This window comes from Saccopteryx leptura, chromosome 3 (genome assembly GCF_036850995.1).
Source record: "Saccopteryx leptura isolate mSacLep1 chromosome 3, mSacLep1_pri_phased_curated, whole genome shotgun sequence".
In the NCBI taxonomy this organism is placed as follows: domain Eukaryota; kingdom Metazoa; phylum Chordata; class Mammalia; order Chiroptera; family Emballonuridae; genus Saccopteryx; species Saccopteryx leptura.
Genome location: NC_089505.1, coordinates 244,209,817 through 244,228,008, shown reverse-complemented (window position 1 = coordinate 244,228,008; position 18,192 = coordinate 244,209,817). Strand labels below are relative to the sequence as shown.

At 53.1% G+C, this 18,192-nt stretch overlaps 1 protein-coding gene across 2 annotated transcripts in view; it reads right to left on the bottom strand.

The window, feature by feature from the left end:
- Window positions 1-239: 239 nt before the first annotated feature.
- The window catches only part of FBXO41 (F-box protein 41), a 38,184-nt gene continuing 20,231 nt past the window's right edge, over window positions 240-18,192 (bottom strand). For both annotated transcript variants that reach the window (XM_066377971.1, XM_066377972.1), the window contains exons 2-13: window positions 11,638-12,676; window positions 9,281-9,506; window positions 8,749-8,822; window positions 8,115-8,470; window positions 7,044-7,285; window positions 6,686-6,801; window positions 6,412-6,564; window positions 6,139-6,234; window positions 4,761-4,879; window positions 4,429-4,587; window positions 3,548-3,663; window positions 240-3,413 (exon numbers count right to left, since the gene is read on the bottom strand). In XM_066377971.1, coding sequence (XP_066234068.1) covers window positions 3,351-3,413; window positions 3,548-3,663; window positions 4,429-4,587; window positions 4,761-4,879; window positions 6,139-6,234; window positions 6,412-6,564; window positions 6,686-6,801; window positions 7,044-7,285; window positions 8,115-8,470; window positions 8,749-8,822; window positions 9,281-9,506; window positions 11,638-12,676 — 2,759 coding nt within the window. In that variant the 3' untranslated portion in view covers window positions 240-3,350. The remainder of the gene's footprint in view (window positions 3,414-3,547; window positions 3,664-4,428; window positions 4,588-4,760; window positions 4,880-6,138; window positions 6,235-6,411; window positions 6,565-6,685; window positions 6,802-7,043; window positions 7,286-8,114; window positions 8,471-8,748; window positions 8,823-9,280; window positions 9,507-11,637; window positions 12,677-18,192) is intronic.

Here is an 18,192-nt window from a genome sequence, read left to right as displayed (position 1 = left end):
ACACCTTATTCTCAGGCAAGGGCTGCAGAACACACTTGTCCAGGAATAAATACATACACACGATACACAGCAATATATACAGAAATGCAGGCCTTGGACAGGCTAGGTGAGAAACCAGGGCTAGAGATGTGCTAGGCCCCTGGGGGAGGGAATGACAGGCTGGGACAGAGCCCATCAGTTTAACTCCTCTGGGCACTTCGGCCCTGACCCACTCACCATCTCTCCTGTTTTCACCCAAGTCCAGCAGGAACTGGGTCTTTGGCACCGATAGTCACTCTGTTAAGGTCTTCAAGTTAGCGCCTTAGAAGGACTGGGACCTGGGCAGCTCCCCACTGTGGCCCAAAGGACTAGAGACAGGACCAGGGGGACAGGCAGGACCCAAAGGCAAAGGATGGAGCCAAACCTTGGAGCAGCAGGCCTTAGGAAGGAGGTGGCTTTTGGGGGGAAGCAATTCCTGAGGGGCTGGCTCAAACTCCACTCATGGTCTATAGGTGGTCTCTCCTGGCCAGTAAAGAGCCCCAGTTCTTGGCAGCCCATTCCCTCTGGAATCCAATCATCTACAGCTTTTCCTTGTTCCCTGCCAGTGTGGAGGCAGCTCAAATAAAGCAGGACATCACTCAAGCCAAATATGCCACACTCCCCAGGTGCTGGGGTCAGGCTGTGTGGCAGGGAGGTTGTAGGGACACCAAATGGCCACCACCCATGGGCCCTCCATTCATGCCTGGGTCCCCTGGAGCATGCCTGCCTTGGTTTATTCTCTGAACCTCCTCTTTGCATCATTACCTGTGAGATACAGGTGAGTGAAGGATGGCTGGACCCTCCATCCCTGTTCCCCAACATCAGCCCAGCTGTATGGTTGCCAAAGTGAACAATGGAGCATTCTAGCCAGCAAATGCTCCCCCCTTAGCAGTGGGGCTCATCCCCCTGAAGAGGCAAAAATAGCACTGGGTTGGTAGTGTGGGGGCCTGCAAACCTGCCAGTTCTTGGGACAGGCATGAAGTCTGAGCCACATGTCTGTCAACCCGGGGGCGAGTGTGCAATGGGACATGCCATAACCATGTTCCTATTGACAGAGGCCCAAGAATGTGCAATATACACTTATACACATTCTTCACTTGGCTGGAAAATAAAGGGTGGGGAACTTGGTGGGTTTTCTGGGAACAGCCAAACCCATGAGGCAAACTTCCCGCCAGCAGGAGATGGTCTTGTTCACTCAGCAGCCCGCAGTGCGGTGTTGTACAGGGCTCTCGCACAAATGAATGAATGAGCGACTGAACCTACTACTGGCATCAGTCCTTTCAGCACCACCTTTCTCCCACTTCAGCTCACTGCCCATGCACTGTGACTTCCTCTCCCAGTGCTGATGCTGGGCCATCCCAAAGGGCACCTATCCAGGGAAATTGCCCAGAACCTGTCTTCAGGGACTGAGGCTTCCTGAAGCAGAAGTCCCTCAACAGGGCCGACTCTGGCCAAGCAGAGCATCCCTTTGTGCTTTGTCCAAGAGACAGACAGGGCAGCACCTCATGGGGAGCAGGGGCTATGGAGGGTGCAGTGAGAAAGGACACCCAGGGCAGCCAGGCCCTAAGTGGACTTCCACCTCCCTTCTAGGCCAATAAAGTTGTGCTTCTTCCCATGATTTCTGGGGACAAGGCTGGAGAGATGGGAGTCAATAGAGCTGCTTTGGGATAGGCTTTGTGCAGGGCAGAGCAGGGAGTTAACATGACACCCTTGGTATTTGCAGTCTACTAGGAGCAGGGCCAGAACAAGCCATGGGAAGAAAAGCCATCAACAATGAAAAGAGCTGGGTGTAAAGCCAGGGAGCCTGGGTGCGCTACTGAGTTTGGGGCCCAGGGGTGGGGGGCTCGATGCAGGGTAACCCAGGGCTGGGGCTTGATGTCCAGCCAAGTTGTGGCATAAAGTTGGGTCCCTGGAAGGAACTGAGACACTAGAACCCAGTCCCAGCCAGGCCCTGTGCAGAAGAGATGGAAGCCCTACAATGAATCTAGGTGAATGTTTGAAAGGACTTCCCAAGTGAAGGTTGGCAGGACCACAACCTCTGAGACACTGGGAATTCTGAGGAGGAACTGGGAGACCTGAGTCTTTAGAGCCTCAGTGCTGGGACCTGGTCCTGTGGGAACCATGTTGGGGTCAGTGAAAAACCTCTCTTGCATTCTGTGGCTTCTAAGCCAAGTGGTTCTGGTTTGGGCCCCAAAATGGCACCCCAAACAAAAAACTCCCAACAAAGCCCTCAGCCCATGGGACTAGTTGTGACCAAGGAGGGGACAAGTTCAATGAGTGTGTTCAGCCTCGTTCTTGGCCCCACAGGCCTAGCTCCCTTCCAAGGCCATATCTATAAGAAAACTAGCCAGACAAGGAAGCAAAACAGACCACCCTCCTCTGGCCTCCCAGAGGCCCCAGCATAAAGGTTAGCCCTGTGACTCCCTCCCATACAGCCTCAGGGACCCAAAGGCCATCAGAGTCCTGTCCAAGCACCTGGATTAGAAGGACATTCCATGAGGACAGGAACTGTTTCTCATAGGTGACGGGGTTCCCAGGGCCTTGCCCCCCAAAGGCTTGAGATTGCTGATAGGTATTTAGCTCTGGTGTTTTGTGGGGTAAGTGGTTGTTGGGAGGAGGGGTCTTATTTATATCAATAAAAACGCTTTTTTGTCTTCCTGGCAATTTACCCCTTTGGGAGGGATGGTCTCAATGTCCTTGGGGAGATCTGAGTGAATGTTTACCCTTCCAAGCCCACTCCCACCACCTTGCTGTACCCCCGACCTTTGGCTGACCACTTGCCCAGACTCCTAGGCCTGTGTTATCCCAGAAGAATGTAGACCCAAGCCCAAGTAGGCTGTCTGAAGGGTTGCTCCATAGAGGGCTGGATCAGAGCAGAGTGGGAGAAGAGCCCTCCTTACCAAGTCTGAGCTGCCTGGAGGAGCCCCCTCTGGCCTGGGACTTAGCAGAGGACTCTGACCAGGAGGTTGGGCCTCAAGAATGGAAGCCGAGCCAGAGCAGCCTGAGCAGCCAAGGAACCACTGGGGGGCTGGGGGGGGGGGAGTATTGCAGATCCTCAGAGAAGACACCAGGTACTGGTGGTGACCCAGCTTGGGGATTGGGTGGGGGCTGGGGAGCTTCTGTTCAAGCTCCTGTCCCGGAGAGGTGGTGCCCAGGGTCAGGTCTGTTACTCTGCTGTCCCAGAAGGAAGACAGGAAACTGTCAACCCCTCCCTAGAAGCCAGAGATAACACCAGGCTTCCAAAGTTCCAGTCCAAATCAGGGTCCCTCTGGAGGTCCAAAGAGAGTGCCCTGGTGTGGGGCTGGCAGGGGCCCTGCCGCCCCGCACCCGGGTTAGCAGCCGCCTTCCACCTTGATGTGCAGAATCTTGGAGAAGCCGGGCCTCCTTCGCAGGGCCTGCAAACCAAACCTGGGTTAGTTCCCTCAGGGTCAAATCATCAGGGTCACACAGGTGAGGCCTGCACATCACACTCCCGTCACCGCCCCAGACTTGGGCCCTAGGGTCTTAGGTGGCCTCAGAGCCAACTCACCTGGAGTTTTGTCACCATGTCTTCAAACAGTTTCTGGGCCTCAGGACTGCTAGGCTCTTTGAAGTAATCGGCAATCCCAATCTGGACCACAATGGACTTGAGGTTCCGGCAAATGCCTGGGGAAAGGTGGGTAAGGTGGGGCCTGTGTTTGGCCTGGGCAATGGGGCTGCCTTCTCTCCTCTCACTAGTGAAATCATCGCCCTCCCAACAGACAGTCAAATGCCAGAAACTGGGACCAGTTCTGGGAGCAGACTCAGGCTACTTGGGGGTTCAACCAGACAATGGGACATGGTGGCCAGTGGTATTAAAGGGCAGAGGCTGTGGTGGACTCTGGGAGGATGAGTGGTCAACGGCTGTGCAGGGACTCTGGGAATGTCACTGGCAGAGGGACCATGGTGCTCCGGCCTGGGCATTTAGAAATGAATCACAAAGACAGAGCAGCTGAGGGGAAGCTAGGGCATGGAGGAGGGGAGACAGGGAGCAAACAAGTTGGGAGCAGAGGGCTTAAGGGATTGGACATTGCCATGAAGTCAGGAGAGGAGGAGCAGGAAGGTCAGGAGGCTGAGAGGGTCCTGGAGGTCATGATTTTGAAGGCTGAGCACTTAGTCTGGCGGTCAGTCCAAGGCACAAGTGTGGGTAGAGCACAGCACAACAGATGTCTGTTGAACTGAAATACATGGACCAGATGCTGGAGGGCCTTGAATCACACTGGCCTCAGAAGACAATGGTGGCAAAGCCAGGACTAGATCCATCCCTGGTCAGTCTAACCCACTGGCGCTTGCTGACTAGGAGTGATAGGGAGCTGGTTATGCTACTTGCTGACAAGGGATGATAAAAGGCAGGCAACACTTGTAGCCCACCCTGCATTCCTCATCACTCACTGTTGAAATGCAACAGGGCCTTAGGGGTGACGGGGGTAGCCGTGAGCACCAGCATCTCTAGTCCTTTCAGGCCTTCCCGGCAGACCTCAGCCGCCACCTCCTGGGTGATCTCCGACACGTGGTCCAGCTCCAGGACCTGCAGCCGCATGCAGTTTCTTGCTAGGAAGGGGGAGAAAGGAGAGGTCATGCTGACAAACTCCACAGGTCATCTCCTACCCAGTTCCCTGACGTTCCTCTCACCACCCAGGCTGTAGCCCAGAGTTCCTCTGAGATTTCAACGTCACACCCATGTCTGCTTCCCACTAAGTCCTCGGGCTCAAGGAAAGACTCACCAAGTGATGCCAGGCCCTGTACTCCACAGCCGGCGCCTCCAACCCCCAGAGCCCTGAGGTGGGGCCAACAGCGACCAATCATCTGCAGGCAGCGGTTACTGAAACGCGTGGGCTGCTGGCTGGAGAACAGCGGTCGGGGAGGGAGGGCCATCAGGAAAGCCTCTGGTTGCATGACACCGTAAGCCTGCTCCTTCTCAGGATCCCCCCAGGCAAGGGCCTCACCAACCACCCCAGTTGCTCAAGTCAGAAACCTGGGACCATCCCTGAGTTCTCTTCCTTCACCTCCTGATTCTGACCCACGAATTCTGATTCCTGAATAAGTCTTCAACCTACAGTTCAGACCACCATCAATATTCACCGGGATTATAACTAGACTCCCTGCCAGTTCATCCTCCAAGCTGCTGACAGTGAGCCAGTCATTCCTAAAATACTTAAAATCAACAAGTGATTTTAAGTAAGCCAAGAACAACTGAGCTAGGCCCTAGGGATATAGTGGTGATGACACAGACATGGTACCAACCCCGAACGAGTGGATAGTGGGTAAAGGGGGGGGACAAAGAATGTTACTTGTCTGATGTAATCCTTTTTTTAAGATCTAAAATACCACAATTGCTTCCCCATACTTTCTAGATAAAATGCAAAATCTAAACCCTAGGCAAGGTCTTCCTGAATTTGCCCCACCCTGCCTTTTCACAGTCACTGCTTGGCTGTGCCTACCACTCACACCAAAGTTTCTGTTTCCCTGAACACTTCATCCCTCAATCTCGCCCAGGCTACAGACATCACTCTGGCGTCTGTCACATGCTTGGTACCATGGATGTGGATATGGACATTTACAGCCTCTGACCTGAGAACCATAGGTCTTGTGGAGACTGAAATATAGAGAAACTATTGCAAAACAGACTACAGCAGAGGTCAGGAAAAGGTACAGTAGGAATGAAGGCAGGAGAGCAGTGACAATTCTACCAGGGTGTTGGTGAAGGGACACTGGAGGGCCTGGAAGGAGTTGTCAAGTGAAGAGAGGGCTTGGAGGGCAAGGTGCTGGGAGCAGAAAAGCCTGACCCTGACATGTTTGAGGAGCTCCAAGGAGCACCATAAATGTGAGCTCACACTTTGGACTCTTCAACAAACAGCTTTTTTTGTACTTTATACACTGACCATCCTGAACTGCCTTTCATATGCCAAACCAACCAATGTCCTTCTAGCTAGGACATGACTCCAGGTCTGATTTTAAGCCTTGCTCCTAACACCTAAACACACAGATTGAAGAATGTGAATTTGTCTCCCAACCAGCTGATGGAGTGGGCCCAGATCTGCTCAGTCCTCAACGCCAGATCCCACCCAACTCTATCCCCTGCTCACCCCCGCCAAGGCTCACCAGGGATGAAGTGGCGCCACCTGGAGGGAGACAATCTCTCTGCAGCCTGCACCCAGGGCCCAAATGACCTCATGGCCAACGGGATCTGTGGCACTCCTGTTGAAAAGACAGAGCTAGGGCCACCCACCCTGGTGGCCTCTGCTCCTTCCTCTGGGACATACAGCTCTTAGGTCCCTTAGCCTGAGAGCCCTGGGGGAAGGGTATGCAGAGCCCAGGGACCCCTTGGGCCTGAGGCCAACCCTCTTAAGGTTGTATCCGGTGGGGTGGACCCACCTGTAGGTGACAGCCTGCAGGGCACGGCAGTAGCAGCTGGCCAGCCAGAGCGAACGATCGGTGAGGATGTTGGGACAGTGGGAGATGCGCAGAATCAGCAGGTTGCCCCCCGCCGCTTTCAGCAGGGATTCCAACCCTGCTTCCAGACAGCCACTGGGGATGGCCAACAGGTCAGGGGGTGGCTTGTGGCCACCTCCTGCTCTGGGAAGCATCCCCACTTAATTCTGGGTCTGTAGCCCTGGAGCACCCACCCACCCACCCACCACGGCCTCACCGGGTGCTCCGGGCATACTCCTCCTTGCTCTCCTTCTTGCCTCGCTGCCGAGGCTTCAGATTCTGCAGTGTCAGTGAGTGGGCCTGGGTGCACCACTGAGCCAGCATTGCCAGGAACTGCAGAGAGAGAAGGGTTACCTGGGGATGAGGGTTCTGAGCTTGGTTGGCTGGAAGGACAGCTCCAGGATAGGAGGCCCTGTGAGAGCATTTCAGGAAGCCAAGCAAGAGCTGGGGTCTTGTAAGAGTGGCAAGGACCAGACGTGGAGGGGCTAGACACTGGAGAGGGTGGTGGCGGGGGCTGGGGTCAGTTCACAGCATGGATGAGTGGGAGGGCAGGGGCAGCAGGCAGACACTGGCACCTTGGAACAGACTCGGGCATTCTCGAGCAGCACCCGCGTCCAGACGGCGGGGTGGCGGGCCACAAAGCGCCAGTCCCGGCAGACCTCAGCAGCATGCAGGAGTGTGCGTGTGTCCAGGTAGGTGAAGATGCAGAACAGGGCGGCTCGCATCTTGAGGATCTCCGGGCTGATGACCTCATTGGAACGCGAGGGGCTGCCTCTCTCTGCTCGCCGACCCCGCCCACTGCCTCCCTCAGAGCGGGCTGCACAATACCAAAAGGTCAAAGGTGAGTGTGGAGGATCAAAGGCCAGCATGGGGATGTGGACGGGAGCTAGGGTAGGTTAGGAGCTGCAGGGGGAATGGGCATGAAAGACTCCTGCTGGGGAACCAGGCCTTGGGAGGGAGGACAAGAGGCCTCTGCTTCCTCCTCCTCTGCATCACCTCCATCCTTAATTTTCCAAATAAGAAAAAGGTAGCCTTTCTTCAAGTAAATTCTTTTTAAGATAATATATGATCCCATAGTCTAAACTCGCCCCAGATGAGGTAACTGAGTCAAGTTTGGAGAAGGAGAGGGTTTAGAGGGCTAAGGCAAGGCTGGATAGAAACGGGGACTCTATGAACAGAAGGCAGGTGGAAAGCTGCCCAAAGCAGTCACGGGGGTGCGGCCATACAGCCTTACCGGAACCCTCTCCCTTCCTGACCTTCACCCAGCCACATATGTCCATGGCCTTGTTTGTATATGGGAAGGCACCCCCTCAACTGCTCCAGGGACCTCAGAGTCCAGAGTTAACACTCAGCTACTCTCCTGTAAATGTCAATGAGCCCACCACATAAATGGACTCCTGTAGATGTGGCACCCCTGTGCAAAAGCCAACCTGGGTGCCCTGTGCTGCAGTGTTGCCCTGTCACGCAAGCTCCTGCCCAGGCTTGCAGGGTGCTGTGGGAATGTATCATTCTCATTGCAGAAAGTCTGGGGCAAGTGGAAAGGAGGTGCAGGAGCCAGGGAGAGGCACTGCCTCATCCCTGTGTCCTCTGATGGGGCCTGTACCACAGGACAGCCTGGCCTCTCTGCCCACCCTCCTAGGACTCACCTGAGAGCCGGCAGCTACTCAATGGCCCAGCCACAGCAGGCCCAGGACAGGGGACATCCGAGGGGCCCTCAGCCTCTGACTCGGTGGTTCGGGAGCCCACATCCGAAATGTCACCCTCCTCCCCCTCCGTGCTGTGTCGGCGGGGTCTGCGCTGCCAGTTCTGAATGGCTTGGCGCCGCAGGCCTGAGATTCGAGGGGCCTGAGCCCGCTCTGAGCCATTGGCAGCCTGGGCCCGTGTGGCCAAGCCCCCAGGGCCACTGTCCTCCGGGGCCCCCTCTTCTGGCCGGGGCAACTCCAGACTGTCACTCTCATAGCAGCCTGAGCTCTGGGATGCAGCTGGGACACGACTGGAGGCCCTGGGGTGGGGTGGACCAGATGGTAACAAGTGAGAAGAGAGGGGCACCAGTCATGCCTGAACTCCCCATCCCACCCCCACCACCAGCCAAGGGCAACCCACCCACTCTACTTTCCAAGAGTCCCCCTCTAAGTGTGAAAAGGCAGACAGACAGAGGTGACCCAAGGAAGATGGGGAGAGGAGGAGCCAAGCCTCCAGACAAATCAGCCATCCAGTGGGCCATTGGATCTTTCCAGGGTGAGGGTGGGCTGCGTGGGGCGGGCCGGGCCCGAGGCTTACCCTGTGCTGGGAGAGGAGCCATGCCGTGACACGGCATATGTGCTAGGCATGGCCAGGCCCACGTGGTGTTCTCGCTGAGGGCCCCCAGAGCGGGAGGGAAGGGAAGGGGGGGCAGTAGAGGCAAGAAGATGAGAAGGAGCAGGTAAAACGGTACAAGATGGAGAGAAGAGGAGAGAGAAGAAGAAAACAGTTGGGAAAGATAGACAAATAGACAGACAGACAGCTCAGAGAGGAAGGCTCACCAGCCCCCTCCGCACACCCATCCAGCACCCCAGACCCCATTTGTGGTTCCTGGACTAACATTTGCAGGGACAGACCTCTGAATCACACCTCACAACAGGCTCAGGGGCCTGCACTTCTGCTATTTCAGAGGGTCTCCCCTGTTCCTGGACCCCCTACTTCAGGCCTAGAGTGTGCTCATGGGGAAGAGCCAAAAGAGGGAGCATTTCAGGGGAGATGTCAGGCCATATGTGAGGGGTATATGTGGAAGCCAGGTGTGCAGGTGGAGGAGGGAAGGCAGGCGGGCACTCACCATTCTGCCTGGGCCCCGGGGCCCGGGCCCCGCACCACTGCCCCCAGCTCCACGGCCCAGGCTGGTGCTCGGTGTGCTGCCACAGCTGCTGCTGATGACCTGCAGCTGCCGTTCGGCACGGTCAGCCCGCTCCAGGAGCTCCTCAATGAACTGCTGCAGCCGCAGCTTGGCACTGGCCTCGCGTGCTGCCGTCTCCTTCAGGAACTGGTCGATCTGCACCACCTCCCTGGGCCCGGAGCAGCCTCTTACCCCAGTGCCTCAGCCTGGCTGCCCACCCACCGTCTGGAGGAGGCCCTGGCCAATGGGGAGCAACATGCGCACAGCTGCCTACAGCGTCTCCTTATGGTCACACGGGCACACACAGAACAAGCCCAGGCGAACTGTGCCACACAATGGCATACACAGAAATACCAGCATATACTCACACCTCGCCCACCGGCCCCAAACACACAACTGGACACTTCTGTTCCCCGTGGAAATACTCATAGGTATACTTAGTCACACACAGCCGCCTCCTGCCTCCAGACACACAGGCTCACAGTCATACAGCCAAGTAGGCAAAGTCCAATATATAGCCCCACACTCAAATATGTGTGTTCATCCTGTTCATTCACAGCACACACAGTCTAAGACAGGCACAGTCCCACCCATACATTCAAACCCCCCCCCCCACATTTTTCAGACATGTTCTCAGATGCAGAATCATATTTCCAGTTGCACTACCACCCTCTAGGACAGTGGTTCTCAACCTGTGGGTCGTGACCCCGGTGGGGGTCGAATGACCAAAACACAGGCGTCACCTAAAGCCATAGGAAAATAAAGCCGAGGTTGAACGACCAAAACACAGGGGTCGCCTAAAGCCATGGGAAAATACATATTTATTATACAATACATTTTTAAATAAAATATGTATTTTCCGATGGCTTTAGGCGACCTCTGTGTTTTGATCGTTCGACCCCCACAGGGGTCGCGACCCACAGGTTGAGAACCGCTGCTCTAGGACATGCACATACACAGAGTATACAAGAGTATGTAGTCCTAAATGCATTCACAGTTGTTCATGCATCTACTCAATATTGACTGAGCACGTTCTCAGTGCCAGGCACTGTTCTTAGGTATTGAGGACACAGCTGTGAAGAAGGCAGAGAAAAATTCCTGCCACCACAGAGCTTATATCACTATGGGGACAAATAACTTATACATATTTCATAATCCTACATCTAAAGACCTGAGACATAAGGAGAAAGCAGCAAAGAAGACTGAGAAGGAACAATGAGATAGAAGGAGATCCCAGGAGAGCATCCTGGGAGCCAAGTGTCTCAAGATCAGCTGTGTCAAATGCTGCTGACTGGTCAAGTAAGATGATGGCTTGGCCTTGACAACATGAAGGTCACTAGTGACATGGAGGGCAGTGGTGGAGGTGAACACCTGATCAGAGTGAGTTCAAGAGAAAACGTGGAGAAAGAAATTGGAGACAAGGAGGATAAACAATACTTAAAAGAGTTGTTCTGCAAGGAGGAGAGAAAAGGGGCAGCTCAAGGGAAAGGGAGGTTGGGGCAGATAGGAGAAACAAGCTTATGTTTGTGTGCTTTTAGGAACGATACAGTAACAGGGAATATCTGATGAAGGCAAAGGACACTGAGAGAATTGAGCTGTCTTTTAGTGGGCAAAAGGGAAAAGGACCTGGTGCCATAACACAGGAGCTAGCCTTGCCTAAGAGAACAGAGGCCCTGGCCGGTTGGCTCAGCGGTAGAGCGTCGGCCTAGCGTGCGGAGGACCCGGGTTCGATTCCCGGCCAGGGCACACAGGAGAAGCGCCCATTTGCTTCTCCACCCCTCCGCCGCGCCTTCCTCTCTGTCTCTCTCTTCCCCTCCCGCAGCCAAGGCTCCATTGGAGCAAAGATGGCCCGGGCGCTGGGGATGGCTCTGTGGCCTCTGCCTCAGGCGCTAGAGTGGCTCTGGTCGCAACATGGCGACACCCAGGATGGGCAGAGCATCGCCCCCTGGTGAGCAGAGCGTTGCCCCTGGTGGGCGTGCCGGGTGGATCCCGGTCGGGCGCATGCGGGAGTCTGACTGTCTCTCCCTGTTTCCAGCTTCAGAAAAAAAAAAAAAAAAGAGAACAGAAAAGGAAGAGTAATAGTCTTCACAGACAGGCACACGGTCATACTGCCAGGGACTCACAGTCCTAAACACACAATGTCAGGACAGTCTTGGCCTCACATGCACCACCATTATATTCTCAAGGCCCGTGAGCCACATCCCGTAAGCCAAAACCACATACACAGACACACACACACGGGCATCCGCTCAGGAACATTCGCAGGCACGTTCACCAACAGGGCCCTGCAGGCAACTCACTGCTGCTTGCGGCTCAGCTCCTGTTCTTTGTGCACCAGGTCCTGCTTGAGTGAGGCCAGCAGCTCCACACTCACGTCCACCTGGCGCGAGAGCTCAGAGGCACGCTCTTCCAGCTCCTCCTTCTCGCGCCCCAGCCGTGCACTCTCCTGCCTCGCGGTCTCCAGCTCCGCGGCCTTGCGCTCTAGCTCGGCCTGCAGCCGGCCCACCTGGCCTGCGATCTTCTGCTCCACCTCTTCGCTCAGGCGCTCCAGCCGCCGGTCCACCTCCAGCTTCTCCAACGCGCGGATCTTGAGACGCGCCAGGCCCTCCTCGTAAGCCACATCGGCGGGCGAGGGGGAAGCGGGAGAGGCAGAGGTGGGCCCGGGGCAAGGGCTGGGACCCGGGCCGGGCGGCGGCGTTGAGCACGCCGAAGAGGCCACGGACTTTCGAGCGAACAGCTCCCCCAGGGGGATCTCAATCTCGCGCAGGGCGTAGCGCGCGGCGGCGGCAGGCACGAGGCCGGGCTCCGCCAGCTCCTCGCAGGGCAGGCTGGCGGGCACGAGGTCACCAGGGAAGTGGGCGAGGGGCGCGTGGTGAAGGTGGTGGTGCAGCAGGTGGGGCGTGGCGGGCGACGGCCCGGCTGCCTGCTCCTTGCCCTGGAAAGACGTACTTTCGAAAACTTCGCGCCGCGCGCCAGGCACCGCCAGCAGGGCGGCAGGTTCGGGCGCCAGCGGGAAGCCAGAAGCCGCGGCTGCAGCGGCCGCAGCAGCGGCACCATCGCAGATGCTATTGGTCTTGGAGAGGATGTAGAGTGTCTCGTACGTGTGGCTGTACTCTAGGTGTGCGCGCAGCGACGACAGGCTCCGGAAGCGTTTGTGCTCCCCGCAGCGCGGGCAGCGGTAAGGCAGGTCCAGCGAGGCCATGGCCCCGCCGCCCCCGCGGCGTCCCAGCTCCACCGCGGCTGCCCCGCCGGTCAACCGGGCGCACTCATGGAGGGCTGCGGAGACTTCCCCTGCGGGATCAGGAAGGCTCAGGGCACCCGCAGCCAGGGGCAAGGAGGCTAGAAAAAAGGGAGTAAATCTTAGGAGGGGGTATCCCTGCTCCTCCTTCTCAAATCCCGTATCCCCACCGGTGAGAAAATTGACTTGCCAGGCAAAAACCTGCCCATAAGAGAGGCGTATGGGGAGAGCCATGGCCTAACCTAAAGGGGGCTGGCCTGAGCATTCTGGAACCTGTATGAGGGTTTGTACATGTATGAGGGTGAAAAAGAATGAGAATGTTTTAAGGGGGGGGGAAAGCATTGTTTTATTTATAATAGTTCTAACCTGGACATAATCCAAGTGCTCAGTAGTAGTAGAATGAATAAACTGCAGTATATTCATAATGGAATATTACCCAGCAATGAGAAAAGGAACAACTGGTACATGCAACAACATGGAAGAATCCATTTGATGTTATGTTACATGAAAGAAGCCAGACAAAAGTGCATACTATAGGATTCCACATATGTGGAGTTTAAGAACAGACTAAATTGAAGATGACAAAGTCAGAATAGAGGTTACCCTTGGTGGCTCTATGGACTGGGAATGTACAGGAGGGAACCTTATGTGATACAGGTGTGTATATATGTAAACAGTCAAGCTGTACACTTAAGATTAGTGCACTATACGTACTTGACTATATGTATGTTACATTTAAAAAAATCCGTAAAAGAAGATGCTTATTTCCATGTCATGCAAAATATACCCATAAGACAGGCTGGACTACTGGTACCATGTTGCAATGACCAAGATGTCACTTCACCTGATAAAACCTCTGTGTGTGTCATTATTTGTTCCTGCCCCTGCTTCTGTACCACACCCTCCCATCCCTGCCACTCCAGGAACGTAAGTCCTTTTCTCATATTTCTTTGCTAGGTTGTTTTCCAATAAGTGGCCCTGCTCTGCCCTTTGCTCCTAGTGCCATGATATCTGTCCTTCCCAGGCTCCTTCCGGCAAAACCCACCATCCTTCCTAGAATCCCACCTCTGGTCCCTGACCTTCAACTCCCACTGTCCATCCCTCATCATCTCTGGCTTCTGCTCACCCTTTCCCTGCTTCATTCCTCACTGCCATCCTCTTCCTAACTGCCTGCAAACAGGTTTTAACCACCCTCTGCTGTCACTGTGCTTGGCCCTGGATCACAGACCACCTGCTAATCAGTTCAGTTGTCACCAGGAGTCTTCACCCACTTGATCCCTTGGCTGATCCTCTTTTTTTTTTCTTTTTTTCTTCTTTTTTTAGATTTTACTTATTCATTTCTTAGAGAGGAGACAGAGAGAAAGAGAGACAGAGAGAAAAAGGGGGGGAGGAGCAGAAAGCATCAACTCCCATATGTGCCTTGACCAGGCAAGTCCAGGGTTTCGAACCAGCGACCTCAGTGTTCCAGGTGGACACTTTTACTCACTGTGCCACCGCAGGTCAGGCTGATTGATCCTCTTGATCCCTCAGTCTTCATAGGCTGCCATTAAAGTGCCTAATTTGGATTCTCTGACCTCTTCCTCTTGCTGCCTTCCTAATCTTCCTGTCTCCTGATGGGAAGTCTTCACACCCCCTTTGCCTCTATTTTCTCCCAGGCAGTCTGATTTACTCCCATAGGTTAACTCACACCTTAAACCCATTAAGTCTCAGCTCTGCCTCTCCATCCTGACCTGCTCGAGTTCCATTTGCTTTGGCATTTCCACATGGATGTATGGGTGTATGATGTCTGTTACCTTTAAAAAAATATATTTATTGATTCATCTTAGAGAGAGAAGAAGAAGAGGGCAGAGAGAGAGAGAGAGAGAGAAACGCGATTTGCTGTTCCACTTACTATGCATTCATTGGTTGATTCTTGTATGTGCCCTAACTGGGGATTGAACCCGCAACCTTGGCATATCAGGACAACGCTCTAACCAACTGAATACCTGGCCTGGTCCTGATGTCTGTTCCCTTTGCAGCCCAGCACCCAGCCCTCCTCCTGAGAAAAGCACCCTGCCAACACTTTGGGGAACCATTATTCCTTTCTTTCTATGTGGCCTGGGGCGGGGGTTGATGGTTCACCCCTGTGATATAAGCCTTGTTGATCAGAATCTTAGGATGGGCACATATCACTCAACTTGAATCAGAGTCTTTTGTCATTGAGTTAATGAGTTCTTTCTCAAGGACTTCTCTAGAACTATAGGGGCGGGGGTGGGGGGAAGCATCCTCTTTGAGCTCAGGTTTCTAAGCTAATGGTGAGGGCCAGAGCTTCGAGGGCCACCTTTGGGAGGAACCGCTTGGGAATGAAGTCAACACAAAGAAGCAGAACTGAGATGGAGAGAGATTCTTCACACTGTTTGAGATCCTGGTCTGTTCAATTCTGTGAGCCAGTCAGTCAGTTCCCTTTTTTGCTTAAGCCAGTTGGATGTGGGTCTGTGTTACATGCACCAGGAAAAAAGTCTTAACCCAGAAATTAGAATCAGGAATGGAACTTTTTTTTTAAAAGTAATAGACTTTAAAAAGGAATGAGCTGAACTAAGGGGAGGGGTAAAACAATAGCTCCTGCTCACTCAGAAGTCGGTAAACCCTACTACACAGCAGCAAAGCAGCGGACTAAACTCTCCCACTGCCTCTGGAGCACAGATGGTATTCCCACCAAGGCTGGAACTTTAGGGAACGTGCAGAAAAATGTCAGTGTTGGGGTGTATCCTTTTCCATAGCCTCAGTAAGGTCCAGTAAGAAAAATACACATGGGCTGAAGGGGCCCATCTGAAAGCAGAGAGGAAGAAAATGCTGCTGTGCCTAAAGAAGCTCTTTGCCTCAGGCCAGTAATACAATATGGCTGAGAGTCAGATAATTAAGAGCTAGTTCTCTGCTTCTAGCTAAAGTCAGCTCAGGCAAAGACAGGGAGGCTGGAAACACAGAGAGAGACAAACCTGGGGCCTGACAGGCTCCTAACTCCCCAGACCCTCCTGAACCCCTCCTGCTGTGCCCTCCCAGCTCAACAGAGGCAACCACTGCTTTCATGATAAGCAGTCTCCCACTGGGATGCAGGTTGTGTGGGAAGGGGCAAATGAACTGTGCCTCCCACTCTAGAGTAGGGATTTGAATTGCCCAGTGGCAGAGGCCTAGCTGAGGCCACAGAACCATGGGGCTCCTGGGATGTGCAAAGCACCAAGGCCTGTTGCTAAGAGACAACTCCTCCTTCTTCCCCAACACCATCACCAGGGACTCCATTCATGAAATAAAACTTCCAGTGAGGTCTCTAGTTTGGTTAATAGCTCTGAGGATGACTGAATGCAAATTGACTGAAAGCTTCCAAATGATTAGGGAATTGCATTGCCAGACCAAAAAAGAACCCACCACCCCCAAACCTGGAAAACAAAGGCCAGGAAATACTTAGCTCCTACAGTTGCCCACCCACCAAAGCTGCACCAATGGAAAGGGACTCCTCAGTGGCCACAGAGCAAAAGCACAAGGGTGGCTGTCTGAAAGAGCAGAACCAGCACCAGAGCAACCAATAGGGAGCTAGGGAATCTCATCCTCACCAAGTGGCTGGGCATGTGGAGCATGCTATGGACTTGTGACCACTGAGTGCTTTTCCTCATCTCCCCTCTTCAACTGGGACGTGTTTGTTTCAGCTATCTGATTGTTCCTCCATCACTGTACTCTGGCCACACACTGAAAGACCCTGAGGGGCTAGCTCAGTACCTTGCCAGACAGCCCACCAGCAAGTAGGGCTGGATGTGGTACCTAAGTGAGAACTTGGAATGTCTCCTTCCAAAGATAGAACAGTGTGTTTTGATTTTTGTAAGGTATAGTTGCATCATGATTTTTTTTTTTAATTTTTTATTTTATTTATTTATTTTTACAGTGACAGAGAGAGAGAGACAGATAGGGACAGAGAGACAGAAACGGAGAGAGATGAGAAGCATCAATTATCAGTTTTTCGTTGTGACACCTTAGTTGTTCATTGATTGCTCTCTCATATGTGCCTTGACTGTGGGCCTTCAGCAGATGGAGTAACCCCTTGCTTGAGTTGAGCCTTGCTCAAACCAGATGGGCCTGCGTTCAAGCTGGCGACCTTGGGTCTCGAACCTAGGTCCTTCTGCATCCTAGTCCGATATTCTATCCACTGCGCCACCGCCTGGTCAGGCTGATAATTTTTTTTTTAAATGCATGGAGCAGGGAGAGGATGGGTAGATCTTGGATAGCCAAGAGGTAGAATATAGTGAACATGTATTTTTCTTCTTTTTTTTTTTTGCTGCTCAGCTCCAGTCCCCCTTTGTGGATAGACCCCCAATTTTCCCTTAGAGAAACATTCCCCCGCTTTGAACAGTTGTTTGGGTAGGGCTGACCCCCTCCAGGTGAGCACACATGACTCAGCCTGTCCTTCAGTCACATGATCCTTCAGTCATAGGCCAACTTAGCCACTCAAGGACCTGTGCTCAGCTGGTAGAATGTAAGTCTGGATCTGCTCTGTCTGTCCCCTCTTTGGGCAAGAAGAAAGAAAAAAGACTCCTGATGACATTCCCTTGAGTAGCCAGATCCAGGTGTGCCTGAAACTTTAAACCAAGATTTTTCCATTGTGAGAGACAGCAAACTCTTTTTGTTGCTTAAATCACTTGAGTTGGTTGCCCGTCACAAGCAATGAGACTTTAGACTAACACAATGACCCACGGTGTCAAAAAACAAAACTTGGACTTCCTCTCATCCCCTCCCCAGCATCCCTATTTCCTTCAGTGGTGTCACTGTCCTCCCAGTCACACCCTATCCACTGGCCATCTTAATTATTCTCTCTGCTAACCATCAAGACCTACTGATATTTCAACCCAAGTGTTTTCATGCTTCGTGCTTCTCTGGGCCACTGCCTCCTCACACCTGGACTGCTGGCCCAGCCTTCAGTCACACAGCTCTGTTGCATCCTGTATTAGGCACCAGATCCCTGTCTACAAATGACTCCTGCTCATGCTCCTTCAGTGGCTCCCCATTGTCTATTAACTGCATCGAAACTCTCAGCTTAACACTTTGGCCTCACTGTACTCCTCCAATTTGAATATGAAAAATGGCCTGGCTGTTTCACTTGCATTTCTTTACTATGGCTGGACATTTTTTTCACATGTTTATCAGTCATCTGCATCACCTAATGGCTTGCCTATGTACATTTTTATACTAAACATTCATATTTTCTTATTGATTTACAAAGGCTTTTTATAATACTGATCCTTTGTCATTTATATACTACCAATATTTTTCTCAAATGTGTTGATTGGCCTTTCCTTTTACTTATGGTCTTTATTGATATACTGATGTTTAAAATTTGCTGCAGTAAAAGTTTTATGATTTCTGATTTTGTTATGCTTAGGAAGTCTGCCCCTACCAAAATTTATATATAAAATTACATACATTTCCCTCCTTCCTTCCTCCTTTCCTTTCCTTTTCCTTTCTTCCTTCCTTCCGAGAGATGCAGACCCCCATATGATCCCTAACAGGGATCTACCCGGCAAACCCATCTAGGGCCGATGCTTGAGTACCAAGCTATTTTTAGCACCTGAGGCTGATGTGCTTCAACAGAGTG